This window comes from Herpailurus yagouaroundi, unplaced genomic scaffold, assembly GCF_014898765.1.
Source record: "Herpailurus yagouaroundi ecotype Mexico unplaced genomic scaffold, PumYag 159, whole genome shotgun sequence".
In the NCBI taxonomy this organism is placed as follows: domain Eukaryota; kingdom Metazoa; phylum Chordata; class Mammalia; order Carnivora; family Felidae; genus Herpailurus; species Herpailurus yagouaroundi.
Genome location: NW_024412400.1, coordinates 48,975,889 through 48,997,362, shown reverse-complemented (window position 1 = coordinate 48,997,362; position 21,474 = coordinate 48,975,889). Strand labels below are relative to the sequence as shown.

At 41.7% G+C, this 21,474-nt stretch overlaps 1 protein-coding gene and 1 long non-coding RNA gene across 3 annotated transcripts in view; one reads left to right on the top strand and one right to left on the bottom strand.

Moving 5' to 3' along the window:
* Positions 1-5,185: 5,185 nt before the first annotated feature.
* Positions 5,186-21,474, bottom strand: part of ARHGEF26 (Rho guanine nucleotide exchange factor 26) — a 129,975-nt gene continuing 113,686 nt past the window's right edge. For both annotated transcript variants that reach the window (XM_040480538.1, XM_040480537.1), the window contains 4 exons: positions 20,082-20,291; positions 9,316-9,383; positions 7,908-8,012; positions 5,186-7,350 (listed from right to left, as the gene is read on the bottom strand). In XM_040480538.1, coding sequence (XP_040336472.1) covers positions 7,208-7,350; positions 7,908-8,012; positions 9,316-9,383; positions 20,082-20,291 — 526 coding nt within the window. In that variant the 3' untranslated portion in view covers positions 5,186-7,207. The remainder of the gene's footprint in view (positions 7,351-7,907; positions 8,013-9,315; positions 9,384-20,081; positions 20,292-21,474) is intronic.
* Positions 8,006-14,256, top strand: LOC121033867 (uncharacterized). The gene is made up of 2 exons (XR_005792157.1): positions 8,006-8,997; positions 13,219-14,256. It is a non-coding gene; the product is annotated as an uncharacterized LOC121033867 (long non-coding RNA).

Sequence of the window (21,474 nt, the reverse complement as noted above, 5' to 3'; positions counted from 1 at the left end):
TCCAGATCTAAGTACTATTTGTTATTTAGTAGTTTTAAAGAATCAAGACATTTAAAAGAAAAATCTATTTGCCTCACCATTCTTAGCAATACCTAGAACTCTTGAACTCTTGAACTCTGTCTAGAATAACTAAGACAGAAACTTGGGTGGGTGGGGGGGACAAAGAAACCCCTGAGTAATCTTTAAAATGTGTCTTTGAAAAGTGAATGCATGTAATGCTTCCTAATTCATTAACTTGGGCAAAAGCTCTAGATACGTTTATACCTGTTACAGGTGATTTTCTGTTCTTCCTATATTTTTAAAACAAAGTCCACCCTAAAAGCTAGAAATTATTGAAAAGCTTTAGAATGAATTTATTTTAGTACCCCTTCACCCAAAGTAAATCATAAATTTTCTTCCACTCTTTTAGCTCTGTGTTTGTGTATATTTATTTTTAAGTAATTGTGATCATGTGGTATAATATGCTAATTGTTTTTAAATATTTTTATTCTGATTTTAAGACAGTAAACGCTTATTTGTAGAATATTTGGGAATTGAATATATGAAGAAAAGCATGTTACCACTGTTACCTTTTCATGTATTTCCATGCTTTTTTTTTTTTTTTAGCTTTAAGGAATTATTTTATATATAATAAAATTTGCCAATTCACGTGTATAATCCCATGAATATTGTCAACGTATAAAGTCATGTAATGCCTGCCACCATAATCCTGATATAGAACATTCCCATCACCTAAGTTTTCCTTTTCCCCTTTGCAGTCAGTCCCCTGCCTCTATTCCTACCCATTGACAACCATTGATCTGCTATTTGTCACTATTTTTGCCTTTTCTAGAATTTCCAATAAATGGAAAATCATATTTAGTCTTTTGTGTCCAGTTGCTTTTACTTAATGCTTCTGAGATAGTCATGTTGTTGCATGTGTCAGTAGTTTGTTCCTTTTTTATTGTTTAATTGTATTGCCTTGTATGGTTATACCATAGTTTGTTTATTCTTTGACTAGTTGATGGACCTTTCAGTTATTTTTTTTATTATTATAAATAAAGCTGCTGTGAACATTTGTATACAAGGCTGTGTGTAGATAAAGGTTTTCATTTCTCTTAGGAAGATACCTATGATTAAGATTGTTGTATCATATGGTAAGTGTGTTTTAACTTTGTAAGAAACTGCCAAACTGATTTCCAAAGTGGGTGTGCTATTTTACATTCCCACTGGCAATATATGAGGGGTTCCAAGTGTTTCAAATCCTTGCTAGTACTTGGTATTTTTGTTATTTGGTGTTGTTTAAGGTTAGCCTTCAGTAGATGTGGAGTCCTGTATCATTGTGGTTTTAATTTGCATTTATTTCTATAATGATTAGGGATACCAATCTATAGTTTCCTTTTTGTGGGGTAATGGTGGCCTTACAAAATGAGTTGGGAAGTCTTACTCTTCCAGTTTCTGAAAGAGGTTTGTATAGAATTGGTGTTAATTCCTTAAATGCTTGTAAGAAGTCCGTGAGGGGCCCTTGGGTGGCTCCACTGGTTAAGTGTCTGACTCTTGGTTTCGGCTCAGGTCATGATCTCATAGTTTTGTGAGCTCGAGCCCCACATTAGGCCTTGTGCTGACAGTATGGAGCCTGCTTGGGATTCTCTCTCTCTCCCTCTCTCTGCCTGTTTGCCTCCCTCTCTCTCTCTCTCAGAATAAAGAAGTAAAATTATTAAAAATATTCTCCGGTGAAACTGCACCTGACATTTCTTTTTCAGAAGTTTTTAGACAAATTCTATTTAGTAGTTAGGGGACTATTTAGAGCTTTGGTAGTTTGTGGTTTTCCATGAGTTGGCCCATTTTATCTTAGTTGTTGAATTTATGAGTCTGAAGTTGTTTAAGTATCTCTTTATCCTTTTAATGCCTGAGGAATCTGTAATGATGTCTCCTTTCATTCTTGACACTGGTAATTTTTATTATTAGTCTTGCTAAAAGGTGCATCAGTTGTATTCACCTTTTCAAAGAACCCATTTTTTAATTAAGTTGTTTTCAAAGATTTTATTAAAGATTAATCACACCCAATGTAGGGCTTGAACCCACGACCCTAAGACCAAGAGTCACATGCTCCCCCAGCTGAGCCAGTCAGGCTCTCCTAATTGAGTTGTTTTCTAATTATGGAGATTTGAGAGTTCTTTGTATATTCTGGATGCCACTGCTTTATCAGGTCTGTATTTTGCAAGATTTTCTCCTATTCTGGATTATCTTTTCTTCTGTCACAGAGCAGATATTTTTTTATTTTAACAAGGTTCAGTTTATAATTTTTTTCTTTCATGCATCCTGCATTTGGTTGTCAAAAAAAAAAAAAAAAAAGTCACTGCCAAACCAAAGATCACCTAGATTTTCTATGTTACTTTCTATTTACGTATGTGTGTATATATGTTTATTTTTGAGAGAGACAGTGTGAGCGGGGCAGGGGCAGAGAAAGAGGGAGACATGGAATCTGAAGAGAATCCAAAGCAGGCTCCAGGCTCTGAGCTGTCAGCACAGAGCCTGATGCAGGGCTTGAACCCACAAACTGTGAGATTATGACCTGAGCCGAAGTCGATGCTCAACTGACTGAGCCACCCAGGCACCCCTTCTGTGTTACTTCCTAAGGGTTTTACAGCTTTTGTGTTTTACATTTAAGTCTAAGTTTCCAAGTGGTTATTTTTATTACTTATTTCTAACCCAAGTGTAATCATAGAACTCTGTATACAATTTCAGTCCTTTAAAATTTGTTGAAACTTGCTTTATGACCCAGGAAATGGTCAAATGTGTTAATATTCTGTGTGTTCTTGAACATATATGCTCAAATTGTGATGTTCTATATATGCCTATTAAGTTTTAAATTATCGTTAAGAACTCCCACACTTTCATTGATTTTTATCTCCTTCTACACTTTTATTTTTATGTAGCAAATGAGAGAGTTAAAGTGTTACAGGCTATGATTTTGGATTAATTTCTTAAATTTCTCCCAATTTTTGTTTTATATATATTGAGACCATATTATTGAGAGAAAATATACATGGATTTTATCTTCCTGGTTCAATAAAACTTGCATCATTATCTAGGGTCTCTCTGTCCCTAGTCATACCTTTTATCTTAAAACCTATTTTGTCTAATATTGACATAGCTACATGTAGTAAATATTGTGAATATTGGGATGTTCTGCCCAGTTCCTCCCTCAGGACTGAAGGAATATGTCCTTAGCTGCTGCAAGTGCTGTCAGATGACTGCCTTCACCCATCAGCCCTCTACAGGAATTGTCCTCAGCTGATGGGAATCACCTTACCCAAGGCCACTTCCCCCTGCGGAAAGCCTCCATCCTATGACCAATTAGAGCAGTTTCTAAAGGTATAGTCCCTTTTCCAATGCTCCCTGTCTCTCCACTCATCTGGGACTCCAAATGAACCTCTGCATTTTCCTTATCTCTTCTCTATATGCTTCTTTGTGGGTGTTTCTCCTAGCCTCTCTTCCAGTTCACCAACTACCTAATCTGTTAAACCTAGTTCCATAATTTCTAGTGGTGGTGGTTTTTTTTCCCCCCTCAGTTGCTTCTTACAGTTGTTTTGTACTGTGTTGCATTTTAAAGTTTGGCTGAGATTTATCTCTATAAAGGTGGTGGTTATAATTGTTCTATGCATGTAATGATTTCACTAGAGTCCCTGTAAGTATGTTTTTTCTGTATCATTGATGCTGTGTCTCCCAAATGTTTGCTAATTTGTGGAACCTTTTGAGAAACTGTTTTTGGAAATAACTGAGAACTAAGAGGATGCTAGCTTCCTGCAGAGTAAGGCTTAACTTGCTTTTGTCAGGACCTCAGTGTGCTAGAAGCCCAAAGAGCAAAGTTTGCGGTCCTCCAAGCTCATATCCTCACTCCAGAACAAGCCCTTTGGAGATTTAATGCACAAGAGTGATAACTGTAGGCACTAAACTCTGCCCTGCGTTATTTGGCACTGCAGTCCCCCAAGTGGCTCTGCCTCTGCTGCTTTCTAAAGTCCAGGGAAAATGCAGCGGTAATTTGGGATATGGAGGAGGGAGTAAAGAGGGGAATGGATCTTGCTAGGTGCAGAGAAGGTATACCCATCTCTTTCCTCTTCCATCACTGGCTTGAGGAAAAATCCAACAAAGATGCCTTTGGTGTTTCCTATCACATGGCTGTATTATGACTAGATACATGATACAGGGGAACTAATTAGCGTTTTACGACTTACAAGTGGTGGTGTAGGCAGAATTTTAACATGACCCACATTATCCCTGCCCCCTCCCCCCACGTGTTGCATCTGTGGTTATGTGATGTTGCATGGTAAAGGAATTTTGTGGATCTAATTAAGGTCCCAAATCAGTTTATTCTGAGTTAATCCTAAGAGTGATTATCCTGTTGTAGGTCTAATAATTATGTGAGTTCCTTAAAAGCAGAGTTTTCTCCAGCTGGTAGCGTAAGATGGAGTCAGATTGCAAATGTGAAAAAGATTAAACATGCCACAGCTGCCTTGAAGATGAAGGAACAGATCCAAGAAGCTGTGAGCAACCCCCACCCCTGGCAGCCAGCAAAAAAGCAGGGTTCTTGGTCCTACAACTACAAGGAACCGAATTCTGCCAACCACAGGTATGAGCATGAAAGATAACCTGAGCATGAAAGATACCAAGCTCTGGCTGAGAAAGCAGCCAGCCAACACTTTGATGTCAGCCTAGTGAGACTGAGACTAAGCAGAGAACCTACCATGCCATATTGCCATATTGGCCTTCTTACTACACAACCGTGAGACAATAAATGGGTGTGGCTTAAGGCATAAAGTTTGTGGTAATCTGTCACGCAGTAAAAGAAAATACAGGAGTCAGTCTTCGCATTCCACCAAGATTCACAAAGTGGTGAAATTTCACAAGCACAAAGGTTTGGCTACTAGGTGGCCAAAATGAGTAGGATATAACGGGGAACCACAGACTACTTAAGATAGGCTGTTCAGTTGTGTACTTTTGTGGAAACTGAGAAGAAATCACGGCCCAGCTCCTTAGGCCCCAGCCTTCTGGGGCAGCTGATGCCACCATCTACCCAACAAGGAAAGATCAGTGGCCTCGAACGTTAGCTATAGATCCCTTCTGAATAGACCTCTGATTTGACCCAAAATTCAGCAAATTATGTACTTACTGCATTCTATAGTGAATTAAATCACACAAGTACTAAAGAACAAGTATATACAAAATCTTTATAAATTCACTTATTTCACCAAAAGTATACAAGCAGTATCAATTCACTGAGACAAAAATGAGTATTTTTGTTCTCCACAGGTCACTGAAGTCCTTGTACAATTCCAAGAAGCTATTCATAGAAATGGAACTAGGTTTGAAAACAGTACTGTGTCATGTAAAAATTACAATTCACTGTTGAAATTAAACATTGTGAATAATGTTAAGTACCTGCTGTATAACACTTTATCCAATAACAGTATTAACTGCTTGCTAAATAAGGCTTTGATTTATAAAATGCACATATTTCCAAGACTGTTTAACATCTCTACTTATAAATTAATTCACAGGATTCCTATAGTTGCTTTTTAGCTTCAAATGGATATTAGCGAAACTAATACGAAATGATCCCCTTTGCAAGCAATGAATTTACTTTCCTTCCTAAATGCAAACATCACATGAAATTAGATTAGAACCTTTTTAATCTCTCCTCTAAAGGGTCTGTGACATGAAAGAGGAGACCAATGCCTTGTTTACCAACCTGGAGACATCTCTTGCCATCAATTCACTGAGTGGCCCCGACCTCCAGGAACTCAGGGCCTGGCATGTCTTTTACATCCAGCACTATATATGCATAAGCAAAGGAGAGCAAACAAGGGACCAGAAGGCCCCGTGTGAGCCAATACTGAGCAACCACACTGTGCTTCTGCTTTACTCACTTCACTCATGATCTGGGTACCTGGTTGGCAGGCAGTAGATGGGACATGTCACACACAGATCTGAGTCCTCGAATAATGTACCCTTTGCCAGGTGTTTGTCCCTTTGTGGGAGAAAAATGGAGTAGAGAGGAACATAGCTGCCGGTAAAAGTTACTTTCCCCTCTCTCCATCTTCCAAACCGTCACTCCCTATGAAATGTACTATTAAAGTTATTTTTCTCTCTCCTTGCACCAATGGAAGAAATGAAGTTCTGCAGACACCCACAGTTAAGAGATCCTCCAGATCCAGCAAACAAGACCCTTAGGACATATGAAACGGATTCCCATTAAGACCAAACTGTTATGCTTCAATTAGGTACCAGGCTGGCATCTTGATACCTTGGTGAGGCCTAAATTTTACCTTCCTTGAGACTGTATTTCAGCCAATTGCCTGTTTGGAACAGGAGTAGGAACAGTCAAAAATATTAAATTATAAAAGGCAAAAAATTATTAAAGGCAAAGCAGCCTCATGTCAGTTTATCAGCTCACTTGGGAATATTTTTTTAAAAAGTATGACCCCTGTCCTACATTCAGGATTTTGTCACTTATGTGAACCATCTAAATCCTATCTTATTAGAGTAGCTCGAGTTTTATCAGGCTATACCAGTATTGGGTGAGGTGAATCTAAAAAGAAAATCTCCTAAGTAAGCTTCTCTCCTAAGGAGAAAAGAGGTGGCAAAAATTCAAGTGTCAATTTCCCTTTCCTGGGAAAAATTTTAGAAAAACTCAATAGCTCATCTTTTGAGCTCTACCAGCTCCTTATGAAATCCTCATAGCATTAGAATCATCTAAAATACAAAAGGCAGAAAACATATTTACAAAACTGGGCATTCTTTAAAAACAACTCTTGCTAATACTGGGAAAACCATGTAAAGGAAATGTCAAAAGGGGGACAGAAACATCCTTGGCAAAGTGAGGAAAGAGAAGACCAGGGTACAGCATCTAATATACATTTTTAATGCCAGAAAATGGTGAACGTAGGAGGAGCTGAGAGGCGGCCTGGTCCCTGAAGTGGACTGCTCGGCTATCTGCGGACCTAAGGAAGTTTGCAAGTGGATGGCTGTGCACACACCGAACCTTGCGAACCAACTGGTAGCTGTTCTCATGAGAGAGCATAACCACCTGGCAAGCTTAAAGGCAAGTGTTTTCATTCTTTTAATTAAACAGGCTGTGTTAAAATTCACAACAAAGCCGGCCCAGAACCAAGCAGCCCGCTGTGATGTAGTGCAAATCTCGCGGTAACGCAAGGCCGTCGAGAGGCTACACATTGGTTTCCAGTCCTAGCAAGCGTCCCATTCTCTCCACGTTCTTGTCAATTGTAGCCTGACAGGTTATCTCCTTGGCACATTCCATAGGAAACCAGCCTCTCTCTCCGTCTCGCAGTCGTTCCCCCTCATACCAGCCTGCAAACAGGAACAGAGTCTTCATGAAGCAATGAGTGTCTGGATGAATCTGGACCCTGCCTGGCTCTGAGGAGGATGTACCCCAGCTTGTGCATGACGTGATGGAAGGTGAGGAGAAAGTGCAACATAGGGAAGGGCCTCAAGGAGGAATGAATGACATACCCGAGGTGGCACACAATCAGGAACCCTGAAGGGAGAAGGTTGAAGAGAGCCTGGGAGCTGGGGCTGGGCTGGAGAAGGGGATGCTGTGCATAGGTAGGGGCAGCAGGAAAAGGATTTTTTTTTCCTTAAGTGAGGAAGGAAGAACCTCAAAATGAGAAGTCACTGGGGGAGTAGGAAGGAAGGGAAACATGGTTCCTTTTGAATAATACACCATGTGACTGCCTTCCTATTCAGAAACAAAAGCAATGGTGTAGCTAGAGGAAAGGCAGGAGCAAATGAGCAAACAAACCAAAGGGATATGAAATATGAGCGAGCTTTAATAATGAAATGAGACTCTTTGGTTCTTTGGCACCCTGAATGCTGCACCAGGAGTATCCCTAAGAACCCCCACTTACCATCGCTGACACGTTGATAGATGAGAACCACATCCGCCACCTGTAGGGAGAGTTCGTCTGGCTGTTTGGCAGTGAAGGATCTAATGATTTCTACCTGCGTCAGTGCTGCGGGGGTAAAGGGGACATACTAAGCTCCCAGTAGCAGAACAGGTACAAATCAATACAGTATATTTACTCACTCTTTCTGTGCAATTCAAGGCCAGCTTGACAGAAACAAGTTAAGTTTCTATCAAGCAGAAACTCTGTTCCTCGAACAGTCTTATTTGGCTAAGAGCTTTAGAACTTTAGAAGCTCAGGATCAAGAGAAGCCTTTTTTGATGCATGCATCCCCTCAAAAATAACCTTGATAAGGAGCCATTAGTCATGTCACATAATAGAGCAGACAACAGCCATTGTGCATTGGGGAAACTGAGGCCAGACAGATTAGGTGATGTGCCAAGGCCATGCAACTAGTGATAAAATCTGCAGTACCCCCATTCTCCCGGTTCCCACCCAGGGGCTTTTCCCTAGTTCACCAGCACAGGAAAGCTGCCAAATAAGGTCAGAAATAAAAGGAGCTCCAACTGAAAGTCAAACAATATTTCGAGTTCTCCCAACATGCTGGCTCATAACAATTGTAACCTCAGTGACTTGATACTGACATGAGTTCTTAATTTTTTTTAAAAATAAAACTTGATTTTAGGCAACTTTTAAACCAATCACTTTAGCTTTGGCTCTAAGCCTAAAGCTATGATCTCTGAGTGCTCCAAGCTAACCACTCTGGCTGTCCTAGTTCTTTCGTTTTGACCGTCCAGCTAGAAACATCCAGAAAAACATAAAATCAAAGTCAAGGTGCTACTAAGCAAATGACACCACCCTTTATTTACTGCATCAGTTTCTACTTCCCTAGAAGAAGGAAATGTATTTTCTTAATGTTATCACTTTAATAAATAAGGTCAAAAGGAATGGTAACATAATTTTCTTTAAGATTAAAAAATACATTCCACTTTCATTCAGACTGTCAGTATGGAGAAGGCTTAAACGTGCAACTCCTGCCCACTAACAACTGCTGAAAATCGAAGAGGTTTACAGTACAAGCAGAGCTTTCAATGTAAGTTACTTAACTTAATCCTGACAATATCCCTGCATTGTATATAGGGATACCCCTGACTTGCAGATGCATAGGCTCAGGAAGGCTGTGCAACAATTGGCCACGTTTATGCAACAAAGAACTGCACCTTGGATTTGAATTCAGACCCCCTGACCTCCAAGGCAGGGATCACACAGTTCTGACGTAGGGCCACAGGAAGGAAAGCCTGGAGGAAACTTACAGTGCGGGTATTGTGGCCATTAAGCACTATTAACCCAGCGTCCAGCAGGGGGCACAGCCCCTCCACATTCCAGAGCAGGCTGCCCTCCAGGTACTTACAGGTTCGGTCCAGAGGTTGCTTCCCGCTACTGTGTCCCAGGGCGGTGATCCAGCGGGCTCGCTCGCTCCTAAAACACACAGAGCATATCCAACTGAGAGATTCAAGGTGTCTGGACACAATGCAAAGCCATTCCCAGAAAACAGGGAGAGACTCCCCAGAGAGTTATGGGGGTGTATGAGTTATTTAAAAAGGATAACCTGGGGAATCTAGGCTGAAAATTAGTCAACACTGTTAAAACAGATTCTGAATGAATTTGACTAATTATTGATTAAACAGAATTTAAGTTTAACATTTTTAAATTTTTTTAATGTTTATTTTTTGTGAGAGAAAGACACAGAGCATGAGCAGAGGAGATGTAGAGAGAGAGAGAGGGAGACACAGAATCCGAAGCAGGGTCCAGACTCTGAGCTATCAGCACAGAGTCCAATGTGGGGGTTCAAACTCAGGAACCACAAGATCATGACCTGAGCTGATGTCGGACGCTAAACCGACTGAGCCATCCAGTTGCCCCTCAACATTTTTTAAATTTAAATTCAAGTTAGTTAACATACAGAGTGGTTTTGGCTACAGGTGTCGAACCCAGTGATTCATCTCTTACATATGACACCACTATTTTTTTTATTATTATTTTTTTTTTGAACGTTTATTTATTTTTGGGACAGAGAGAGACAGAGCATGAACAGGGGAGGGGCAGAGAGAGAGGGAGACACAGAATCGGAAACAGGCTCCAGGCTCCGAGCCATCAGCCCAGAGCCCGAAGCGGGGCTCAAACTCGCGGACCGCGAGATCGTGACCTGGCTGAAGTCGGACGCTTAACCGACTGCGCCACCCAGGCGCCCATGACACCACTATTTAATAAAGAGCTGATTACACTATCACATAATCACATAAAGATATTTAGTATATTCAATCTGATATTTTAACATTTCAAAAAGGTGAATTTCATTTAAAAAAACTCCTAGTAAATCACTTTCTCTACACTCTCTTCTTTCCCCACACTCAAACCATTTCACAAAGATGAGAAACTTGACCTATTTAAAGTTGTGTAGTTCTTTATACAGCTAATACTGCCAAACATGAGCCTTATTGAAATAAAAATTCTTTGAACGTTTTTAGACTGTTCACAAATGCTTAAAATGGCTTAATGAATACAGCCAAAAAAAATGTTGAGGGAAAAAACGAACTGGGACTTTTTATATAAAGCCATCATTACATGAAACAAAACAATTATTTAAAGGATCAGAAGTTTCAGATAAGCATTATTCCATAATTCAGTTATCCTCCGAAGGTCCAGTATCAAGATTGCAATTAAGTAAATAAGGCTCACACACACACTTTAAAATCTTTGAGGCACTTAGTAACTAACCCATACTACATAGCAGACACAAGCATGTGACATCCATTACTTCATGTAATCCTCCAAAAACCCATTTAAAGGATGAGAAAGAAGGCTGTGTGGAGGTCCCAAGGCAAGTGATACAAGTCGCCAGTTTTTATAAGGCACTCCACTGTCTTAAGAAGGGGCACCTTTATGCCCGTACTTGAAATACATTTTTTTCTCCTGTAACAGCTTGTACCTAAAGATGGTTGTCACCCTTGCCCCATCTTCTCCGCCCCTCAAGCATCCTTCCACACAGACTGCTTGTGAGCCTGGGGCATGCCACACTGTTCCACACCCTTTCCTGCCCGTTCCCACTCTCAAGTAGAACCTCTGTTTCCACCCCTCATACTCATCATTAATGAAGAACATCCATAAAACAATGCACTAATCTTAAGTGTATACAGATCTGTGAGTGCTTATGTAGGTGCACCCAACACCTTGTGTCCCTTTCCCACCAATAACCTCCCACAAAGGGAACGACCACCAGAGACTCATTTTACCTGTAGTGTACTTTATAATGGAATTCTTCAGCATGTCCACTCAATCTTGCAAACACAAGCCTCACCGTCTCCAGCTGGCCTCCTCTGATGCAGGAGCCCACACCTCCATCCCCATCCGGTTTGCCAATTCTGCTCCCACGCACTCCTCTGCTCAGCCCTATCCCGTTGCTGGCCAGCTGGAAGCCTCACGAAGGCAGGCATCTTGCCCGTTCAGTTCACTGCCGTATCTCCAGAACATAACCAAGGCCTATAAAGATCTGTTAACCGGATGATCATGACCACTCATCACATACTGACCCCCATTTAGTGGCTTGTCTGTTTCTCTTGGCCATAAACTTCAGGAGGTAAGGCATTGGATCTTGTTCTAAATAGTTATTAGAGCACTTAGTGCCAGCTGTGCTACTTTTTTGTATTTGGTGAGTACCATCTAATTTAATCTTTAGGACAATACTGAAATTAAATATTACCATTCCTCCCCCCCCACACCCTCCAGAGGACAAAGCTGGAGTGTTAATAAGCATTTGTGCACAGTGACACAGCTTAGTGATGGAGTCAGAAAATAAGCCAGGTAGGGTGCCTGGGTGGCTCAGTTGAGCGTCCAACTTCAGCTCAGGTCATGATCTCACAGCTCGTGAGTTCGAGCCCCATGTCAGGCTCTATGCTGACAGCTCGGAGCCTGGAGCCTGCTTTGGATTCTGTGTCTCTCTCTCGAAAATAAAATAAAACATTAAAAAAATTAAAAAAAAAAAAAAAAAAAAAAAAGAAGGCAGTCTGGGATCTAGAAGGTGATGCTCCCTATCAGGTGCTCTCAAAGTAATGAGGGAAGTCAGGAAGGCTGGAAACTGCGATGTGCTGAAAGACAGACTTAGTTAAGAAAATGAGGCTGGGCCCTAATCAAGCTGATGCAGCAGGTAGTAATGTGCACAATTTGTGTAGAAACCGATGATACGGCTTGCTTTAAAAAACAAAACAAAACAAAAATAGTATAGGACACAAAGGGCCTCGGGGTGGTTTTATAAGGAACAAGTTTTATAAAGCACAGCCTTCTTTAAGATAATCTTAAGCCAACACTTAAATCCTTGATATCATCTCTGTCAGATATAAGATCTATTTTTTACTCGGGCTCAACTGGAAATTTCCAAAGTACAAAGGTAACTGAAAACTAAATAATACTGTACAGATGGAAAAATTGTTCACCAAGAGACATCTAAAATGATCCACGTGCCATTCCCAAACAAGTCAGCCTCCTCCTTGCCTTACCGTGCGTCTTCACACGGCCCTGACTCCTGTCTGCGGCCCTTCAGTTAGACTCCCAGGCACAGCCCGCCTCTGGCACCGAGTGGCCAGTTTCAGTGACAGGCCTGACCCTGAAATCCAGATGAAACCTTTCACTCGTGTGGCATGCTGCCTGGATGCTAATGGCATCCCTTAGACACGGCAGCCTCTCACAGAGACTCGAGAGGACAGAACAAGACACTCCTTGTTGTCCTCAATGAAAGGAGCCGCTTCTTGAAATGGCTTCAATGAAGCCAGTCCCACCCCCTCTTACATGCCGTCAAAACCGCACAACTTTCCCCGGGGCCTCCCAGAGCCCTGCCAAGGAGCTGCTTCCCACTATGCAGCAGAAAGCACTGCCTCCCTAAAGCAGGGAGGAGACTCCCTCAATATAAGAGGGAATTCTGAGAACAAAAAAAAGCCAGGGCACAGACCTACCCATTATTAAACTGAGATATCAAGCCCAGGGCTCACTTCCAGACAGCTATCTTCTCCAGGGACAATATGAAACAATCAACATTAATTCACAGTCCACCCCACACCCCGTTCGCAGACTTTTCCCTTTGCCCAAATAAAGTGAGAGAATAAGTAACGCCACTCGTGTGGACCTGGGCACATCAACGTCTAAGACACCCGAACGCTGCTCCCTTAGACCAACACCCACTGAGCGCCTCCTGCCTTTGCATGAGCCCTGTACTAAGATGGGGTTGCAAAGTGAGTAAAACAGGGTTTCTTGCTCTCCACAGCCTTCAGTGTGAAGGAGCAGAGAGGGAAGCAAACAAACACAAAATCCATCACAGTATGCAGTGGGCTGTGGCGGAACATTCTGCTTAAAACACATGGCACCCAGGGAGAGAAAGAAGACTGAGAAGAGACGTTCCACATAAATATCTGCAAGTAGAGTCCTTTCCTAAGACCCGTGTTCTTCATGCACAGCATAAAATTAAGCACCTGCAGTTCCCTACTCAGGAGTCAGATGTGGTAGCACCATGGCCTGCCTCTCATACAATTAAGCACAGTAGGCTTAAACTTAATTGCATAAAGGTCGAAGTCACAAAGCTGGATTTCTCATTGAATGCCAGGCATCTGCTAGAAAAGACAGATACGTACTGAGAAAAATGGGAGAGCAGGCTTTGAAACAAAGAGGCAGGGCTGCAGAACAGACAGGGGCTGTTGAACCTTCTCTGTGTCCCTTTTACAGTGGCAGCTGGCCAGATACCAGCTTTTGTGTTTCTTGTCACAGCCTACAAATTTACCTGGGGTTCCTTTTGAAACTCCTACACCCATGGCCTTTGGGGGAAAGTCCTTCAAGCCTTTGTAAAGAGCAGGTTTGTGAGGATGGTTGTTTTTGTTCGTTCCCTCACACGCTCAGTTCAACCAGAGGAGTTCTGATCCATGAAAGAAAACCCACAGGGTAAAAAAATGTCATCATGAATGCTGTGCATCAAAATCTTACAAAGCTGGACACATGTTCACAACTTCCCTAATTTAAAAAATCTAACCAAAGCAATTCTCTTAGCCCACTAAGAGGGTTCTAAAATTCAGATTTTGTGACATTATATAACTAAGCCAATTATTTCTTGAATTATCTGTTTCCTCAATGATATGAGACTCATATCATCACCTGCCCTCCTGTTGAAGTGGGGCTGGTGATGACGATCACAGAAGATCATGTGCTTTGAGGGGCACTATGCAGTGTAAGAGATCATTCCTGGATGTGGATTCCAGATTCAACGAGGGGAAAAATACTACAACCTATGATAAATAAATTTTTTGCACATAAATTACCACCTATTGTGGATTATTTTTTTTTAGAGGATGAAGTACAAGAGCATGTCAGACATACTATGTACAATTTTATTCCACTTACTTCCTGTTGTTAATTAAATCATTAACAGAAGCAGGAAGGCCGCAGACTCCCTGGCAAACAATGCGCCTTTATGAGGAGGCCCGGGAATTGGTCATCTGGATGGCTGACAGGACCAGCCACATTCACAAGGCTTCTACTTCTTTCAGTGAGGGAGAAATTTTGAGAAGGATCTTTGATTATGGTTTAAGGTGATTATATCCTACAGCTCAACACAATGGGTAAAGAAAATGTGCGTTTGTCACTGAGCGTGTCCTGATGTCTCACGGCCGCATACACGGAGCCCAAATGCCATTCACATTCCACTGTAAACCCAGGAAGCCAAGGACGCCACTTGCTGCAGCCTCTGGTCTGTGCCAGCTGTAGCTGTGTGTGCTTCCTCTTAATGAAGGCAGACAATGGGGGCTCTCCGGCTCCCACATTCCTCTAGAAAGGCCCAGAGGGAGAAGAATGACAGCGGTAAAATATTCATCCTTTGTCCTTTTATAAAAGATAAGCTTTTGTACCTTTCACAGACTACTGTCTCATTAACAATGTGACTTGAGATTCTGAACGGCAGACAGAGATAACACCATCTACATGGGTTAGATGTACATCCTAAGAAAATTTTAACCACATCCTTTATAGCAATCTTTGAAAAACAAGTGGAACGTAGAGAACACTTGCCTCAGCAGCACAAAAAGGACAGTGAATAGATAAAGACTGACAGGGAAGCGATACTTCCCTACACGTGGTTACTATTTATTCTACCTTGCCTTCTAGAAAAGCTAACTATATTAATTATGGGTCAGTCCCAAAAATATGTATTGGGAACTGGCCACGGACAAAAGTGAGACAAAAGACAAAGCTGGAGTTGAGTGTAGGGATTAGTAATAAAACCACACAGAACTGACTGGAGAGAAGGAGAATCATTAGGACACTACAGGGTGTCTCAAAAGAGAAGTGATACATAGGTTGTCCTCGGGAATGTGGAAAGATGCAATGGACTTTTGCACAGGAAGAACTGGCAGATGACAAATTTGTTCAGACCTGGAAGCATCACATATGACACCAGTCTCCAGATTGGATCAACTCGAAATGGTGCCAGTGGTACCACTTTACCACTTACAGAAATGTGTGTTTAGGGAAAGCAGTGGGTAGCTGACTGGCTCAGGTAAGCTGCATTTCTGATGGGAGAACGAATAAGGATGGTTAGAAATGGAAGGAAAGCTAAGAGAGTACAGATAACAGGTGAAGAAAAAAATCTCAAAAAGGGAGTCAGGGTGAATGAGCTGAACAGTCAACAAAATGAAATGACACTGGAGGTAAAGAAAGGAAGACTGTTGAATGGGGCAACTAGGAAGCCACTACTCATCTTTCGATGGAACAGCCTTAACAGGGACGCAGAGGAAGAAGTCATACTGAAGACCCTTAAGGAACAACTTAACATGGTACCAGCTGCTCAAACCTAAAATCCAAAACATCATCAATTCGTCTCTCACAGCCACCCCAACTCATCCAATCCGTAAATTCATCCTATTCTCTGCCTCCAAAATAGCGTGTTTCTATCTCCCCTCTCAGACCACAGCCCAAGCCACTGCCAGGACTCCCCTTGACTACTGCACCAGGACCCTATTTGCTCTCTTCTGCCCCCATTCCAATCTTCCGGAGAACTTCCTGCCATGACTTAAAAGGCTCTACATGCTTGCTTCTCAAAATACGTGTGGTGAAGAACCAGTCTTCACCGCCCCCCCACCTCAACCTCCTATCCCATCCACTGTGAACCAAGTGTTCTTAGAAATACAACAAAAATGAGTTACTGTTAAAATAATCACATGCTTTGATGATGCAGAAATGTCGAAATGCTCTAAGTTCTTAATTCCTTCCCTCATGCACAGGAGGTTATGGTTTGAGGACTGATGGCCCACGGGACATACTGGAATAGCTCTGCTCTGAAATGATCTGGCCTCTGTTGGCCTCTTGACCACCCACTCTCTCCTTGGTTTATTCTGATCTAGCCATTTTCACGATGTTCAAGCCAAGTTTGACAACATCAAACTCGTTTCTCTAGAAGTTTTGCATTTGTTGTTTCCTTTGCCTAGAACATTCTGGCCCTGCGTTTTCCCACAGGCTGACTCCCCCTTGTCACTCAGGGTTCAGTTCAAATGTCACCTCAGAGAAGTCTTCCTGCACCATCTATTCTGTTTTTTATTATGGAATTGAAACAATATGATGCCCTAAATTTACCATCTGAGTTTCCACAAATGTTTTTCCTTTTTAGTCTATGGACCTAAGAATACAATTCACGTTTTAATAATTTCTCACATTTAATAGCAAGTGGTGGGGCGCCTGGGTGGCTCAGTCGGTTAAGCATCTGACTTCGGCTCAGGTCATGATCTCATGGCTCGTGAGTTCAAGCCCCGCGTCAGGCTCTGTGCTGACAGCTCGGAGCCTGGAGCCTGCTTCGGATTCTGTGTCTCCCTCTATCTCTGACCTTCCCCCGTTCATGCTCTCTCTGTGTCTCAAAAATAAATAAACATTAAAAAAAAAATTGAAATAGCAAGGGGCTTCCTGGAGTTTCCCTTCTAGGGAAAAAGGGCGAAATGGCAAGGAAGGGGTGGACTAGTCTGACTGGTGGCATCTCAGTAGGAAGATTCAAATTTGTTACCAGAAAGAACACTAGATTCAGGAGGTTCAGGGTCTAGTCCCAGCTTTGGCAACAACTCACTTCCTGTATGACCTCAGGCAAATCATATCACCTTTGTCTCATTTTACATATGGGAGAAAAAATGAGGGAGGTGGAGTACCAACCAGTAATTAGGGCCACTACATATTTTACTGTCTAAACAAGACACCTTTGAGAGTCAAAGTGGGTGCTATTGTTAGTTGTGCCAGAACAGACATTATACTGATCCTTGAAGAAACCAAGATGTATGGTCACTTTACTTCAGCTCAGTTTTATCCTTCTCTAGAAACCCCTATGGGACCCTTCCTCATGTTCTATGGCTGGCTCCATTTGGCACATCCCGGATGCTCAATGTTTACCCCATTTCCTTTTGGGAAGCTTTTCTACATTCTTTATGTAATCAAAGTTATTGATCTGTTCTACAATTTCACCATTATAATGACTGAACTGTTGTGTCAAACAGCTGCACCCCTCCTGCTGATTTTACATTCTGTATATCCCCACATGATCTCTGTTGACAACAGTTTTTCAAAGAAGGTAAATATTTAGGTATGAACCACCTCCTTTTTCAAACCAAAGAATAAGTAGACAAAGGACATTAGTAACTAGTATAAAGTACTACAGATATTAAAAGGCCAGAACGGTGGTGAAAACCTGGTTTTCTCAACCAGTTTGCTAATAGGCCACCTTAATCACACATAACATACAAGACAAGAAACTTCAAAAACATATATTCACCTATAAATTTTGCAAATCTTAGAAGCAAAGAAAATACTCTACGTAGACCAAAACTCTGATTGCTCAAAACCAGTTCGGCCCAGGTCTGACCTGCACTTTTTCTAACATGGCATATAATAATTTGCTAGACTTTTAAAAAGTGAATTGTTTTCTGGGGTTTTTTTGGTTTTTTTTTTTTTTAAGGAAAGTACATCCTGGCTGTAACATTTTCTTTCAATACAAATGCTATTTTATGCCTTGTATGCTTAAAGATGTTTATTTACTTTTCAACTGATACCTAAGTTGGTGGTGGAGGGGAGGAGAGTGAGGGAGTCACTCCTGTACCCAAGGAGACCTCTGCCTCTCTGGAATGTTCTACACATAGGAGTCAGACCCATGACTCATATCATTTATGGGTGACATAACTCAATATTCTGAGAACATTTATGATTGAGGAAATGAGTATACGATTCAGTCCATGGCAAGATCAAAAGGCAAGAAGGTAAACAAATGCTACAGAATGTCCCAGAAAAGGATCTAGCCTTGGTATAAAAAGAACTGGACGTGTCGGTTTACTTCCTACTTTGCTGGAATAATCTCAGAAACAAGGGGTGGAGGTTACATAAATAATGAAAGAGACAGTCAGGAAAAGCTCTGCTGATACGTTGGCAAGACCTGAATATAGAACAAACAATCCTAAAAAAGAAAAAGAAAGAGAACAAACAATCCTTATAAACACAGAGGAAAGGAAAACACAAAGCAAAACCAGCAACACTTTCACCATTACTAACTAAAACTGACAACTGAAAATCTGTTTGAGAATTCTCTAAAATCTCTGGATAAGCACTCATCTCCAAAGCCTTTAAAGACTTTTCACCCTTAAAATCATATAAGATCCAAAGCTTAGACATACTAAATTCTCTTTTAAAGAGAGGCTTCCCCAGAGGAAGGCTGGGTTTGTCTTCAGTGGACAAGAGGTTTAATCACTTCCAGAGTTGAAGAAATGCCTTCCTGAGCCCTGGTCTTACGTGTGTCTCATGCTGGTCATCTGCACAGACCAGCAATAGCACCCACCCAGAGGAGCAAATACAGCAAATAAAGAATCCTTTAGCAATTTCATGGAAGAGCTCCGGGACCTTAAGAAAAGACATTTCTTTGTTTCGTAAACAAACACATAGGATGAAGCTCCTTTTCTTATTCCCTCTACTAACTCTCAAGTTCATTTGGAATACTCTATTTTGGCAAATTTTCAAATCTCAAATGGAGTTTACATCAACCTATCCCTCTTGGTTTTCTTTAGCCTTTGAAAAGTTACTTCTAGTGCCAAAAAGATACGAAATGATCGTCGAAAACGTTTTAATATGGATGCTTTGTAATTGTAATCTTTTTCTGATATCTCTCTTTAAAGACCCAGAAACACTGTTAAAATACTCTCAAGAGGTAGGGACACCTCTCTGGGTTTACTTTCATTAAGATTTTGCTACAGTCTCGGGGTTGTTATTCACCAGCTGCTGATCCATTTTAATTACACCACCTGGGAACCTTGGCAGATTTGGGTGGGAGGTATGCGTAGGATGATCCCTGAGGATAAAGAGTCAGAGAACTTCCCCTTTCCTCTACTGTTCCACCCAACATAATACCGGCCTGTGATGACTATTTCAAGAGGAGGTCTCCAGCTTCCAAACAAATAAATTGCTCAACTGTCTCTAAATGGACCAAACCATGGGGGTAGACTTGAAAATTAAGCTCTCTTGCCTTCATCCATCCAGTGTGAGGACGGACTGCACCATGACCACTAGTACACCAGCAGACACACCCAGCGGGACTCTCTATTTAGCCTTGGCATCAACTCTGATAGGAAAGTGGATTCATTAATGTTTCCCCAAACCGAGTATCTCTTTTGATAGAAATCATCAGGCTTTTTGCTGTCCAGCTGAAGGCAGGTGACTGCAAAATGGCCTTACCTCCTTTATCTGGGAAAACTTACAGCCTACGTGGAAACTACCAGGTGTCAACTACCCATGGCTCATGGGTCATATCTTTATCAATGATTAAAATAAAGTGATTTTTAAACCACTTTCTAAATATAAAAGCACACCACCTAAAGCACAATGCATCCATCAGGATTCATGAAGATGAATATAATAACACCCATCTCTCGAGATGTTGAGAGGATCACAATGAAAAGATGAGATTCTCCATGAAGCACCTAGACCCAGCGTGTGGGGCATAATAGGTACTCAGCAAAAAATACATAGTAGCTACTGTTCACCAGTTTTTTAGAGAGTCTCAGACCAAGGGTAAGTAATTAGGGAAGAATGACACCAGATAATTCTGAAACCATCCCTGTCTGTACTTACTGTGTCTCAGCCCCTAGCAGCATTTCCACTTTCTCACTCGCATGGTTACTCAGGACTGTCAGAGTAAAGAGGTGGCTGGCAGAGCTCTGTCTTGAATAAAGCATTGTAGAACTGTTCTTCCCTGGAGAAGAATTAAGCTCTTCATTGTCACAAGATTCCACCAATAGCTGATCTCTTAAGGAATAATCATTGACGTTGTAACTTTCTTCACTAGAAGGAAAAGGGAAAGGAATATGTCAACAATTCAATGGATAAGACTGTGACACTGTCCATTTTCAAGTCACATTCAGGGAGAAGGTGATGGGGAGGAAGGAAGGATAGGAGGAGAATGATTTATTTAAAACTTTTTTTAATGATTATTTTTGAGACAGAGACAGAGCACGTGTGAGGGAGGGGCAGAGAGAGAGGGAAACACAGAATCTGAAGCAGGCTCCAGGCTCTGAGCTCTCAGCACAAAGCCCGATGCGGGGCTTGAACTCACGAACCATGAGATTATGACGTGAGCCGAAGTCAGATGCTTAACCGACTGAGCCACCCAGGCATCCTGAAAATGATTTATTTTAAAATATGAACTAGAGGGGCGCTTGGGTGGCTCAGTTGGTTAGGCAACCGACTTTGGCTCAGGTCATGATCTCAGTTTGTGAGTTCGAGCCCCATGTCAGGCTCTGTGATGACAGCTCAGAGCCTGGAGCCTGCTTCAGATTCTGTGTCTCCCCCTTTCTCTAGCCCTCCCTGCTCATGCTCTGTGTTTGTCTCTCAATGATAAATAAGTGTTAAAAAATTTTTTTAAATGAACGAGAATCTGAATTATATATACTGATTATGAATCAATATAATCCTCCCGAATTAAGCCTGTTAATTACTATTTTTCTGCAATGTATAAATTGTATCTCAGGTTTGAAAGCAATATTAAAAATAATGCTGGGGAAGGGGCACCTGGGTGGCTCAGTCGGTTAAGCATCCAACTTCAGCTCAGGTCATGATCTTGTGGTATGTGAGTTTGAGCCCTGCATCGGGCTCTGTGCTGACAGCTCAGAGCCTGGAGCCTGCTTCGGATTCTCTGTCTCCCTCTCTCTCTGCGCCTACCCAGCTTGTGCTCTCTCTTTCAAAAAAATAAACAAACATTAAAAAAAAGTTTTTTTTTTTAAATAATGCTAGGGGCACCTGAGTTGAGTGTTGGACATGGGCTCAGGTCATGATCTTGCAGTTTCTGAGTTTGAGCCCATTTCAGGCTTTCTACTGTTGGCCTGTCAGTGCAGAGCCCGCTTCAGATCCTCTGTCCCCCTCTCTCTGCCCCTCCGTGACTTGTGCACTCCAAAAAATAAATATTTAAAAACAAAACAAATAGGGGCGCCTGGGTGGCGCAGTCAGTTGGGCGTCCGACTTCAGCCAG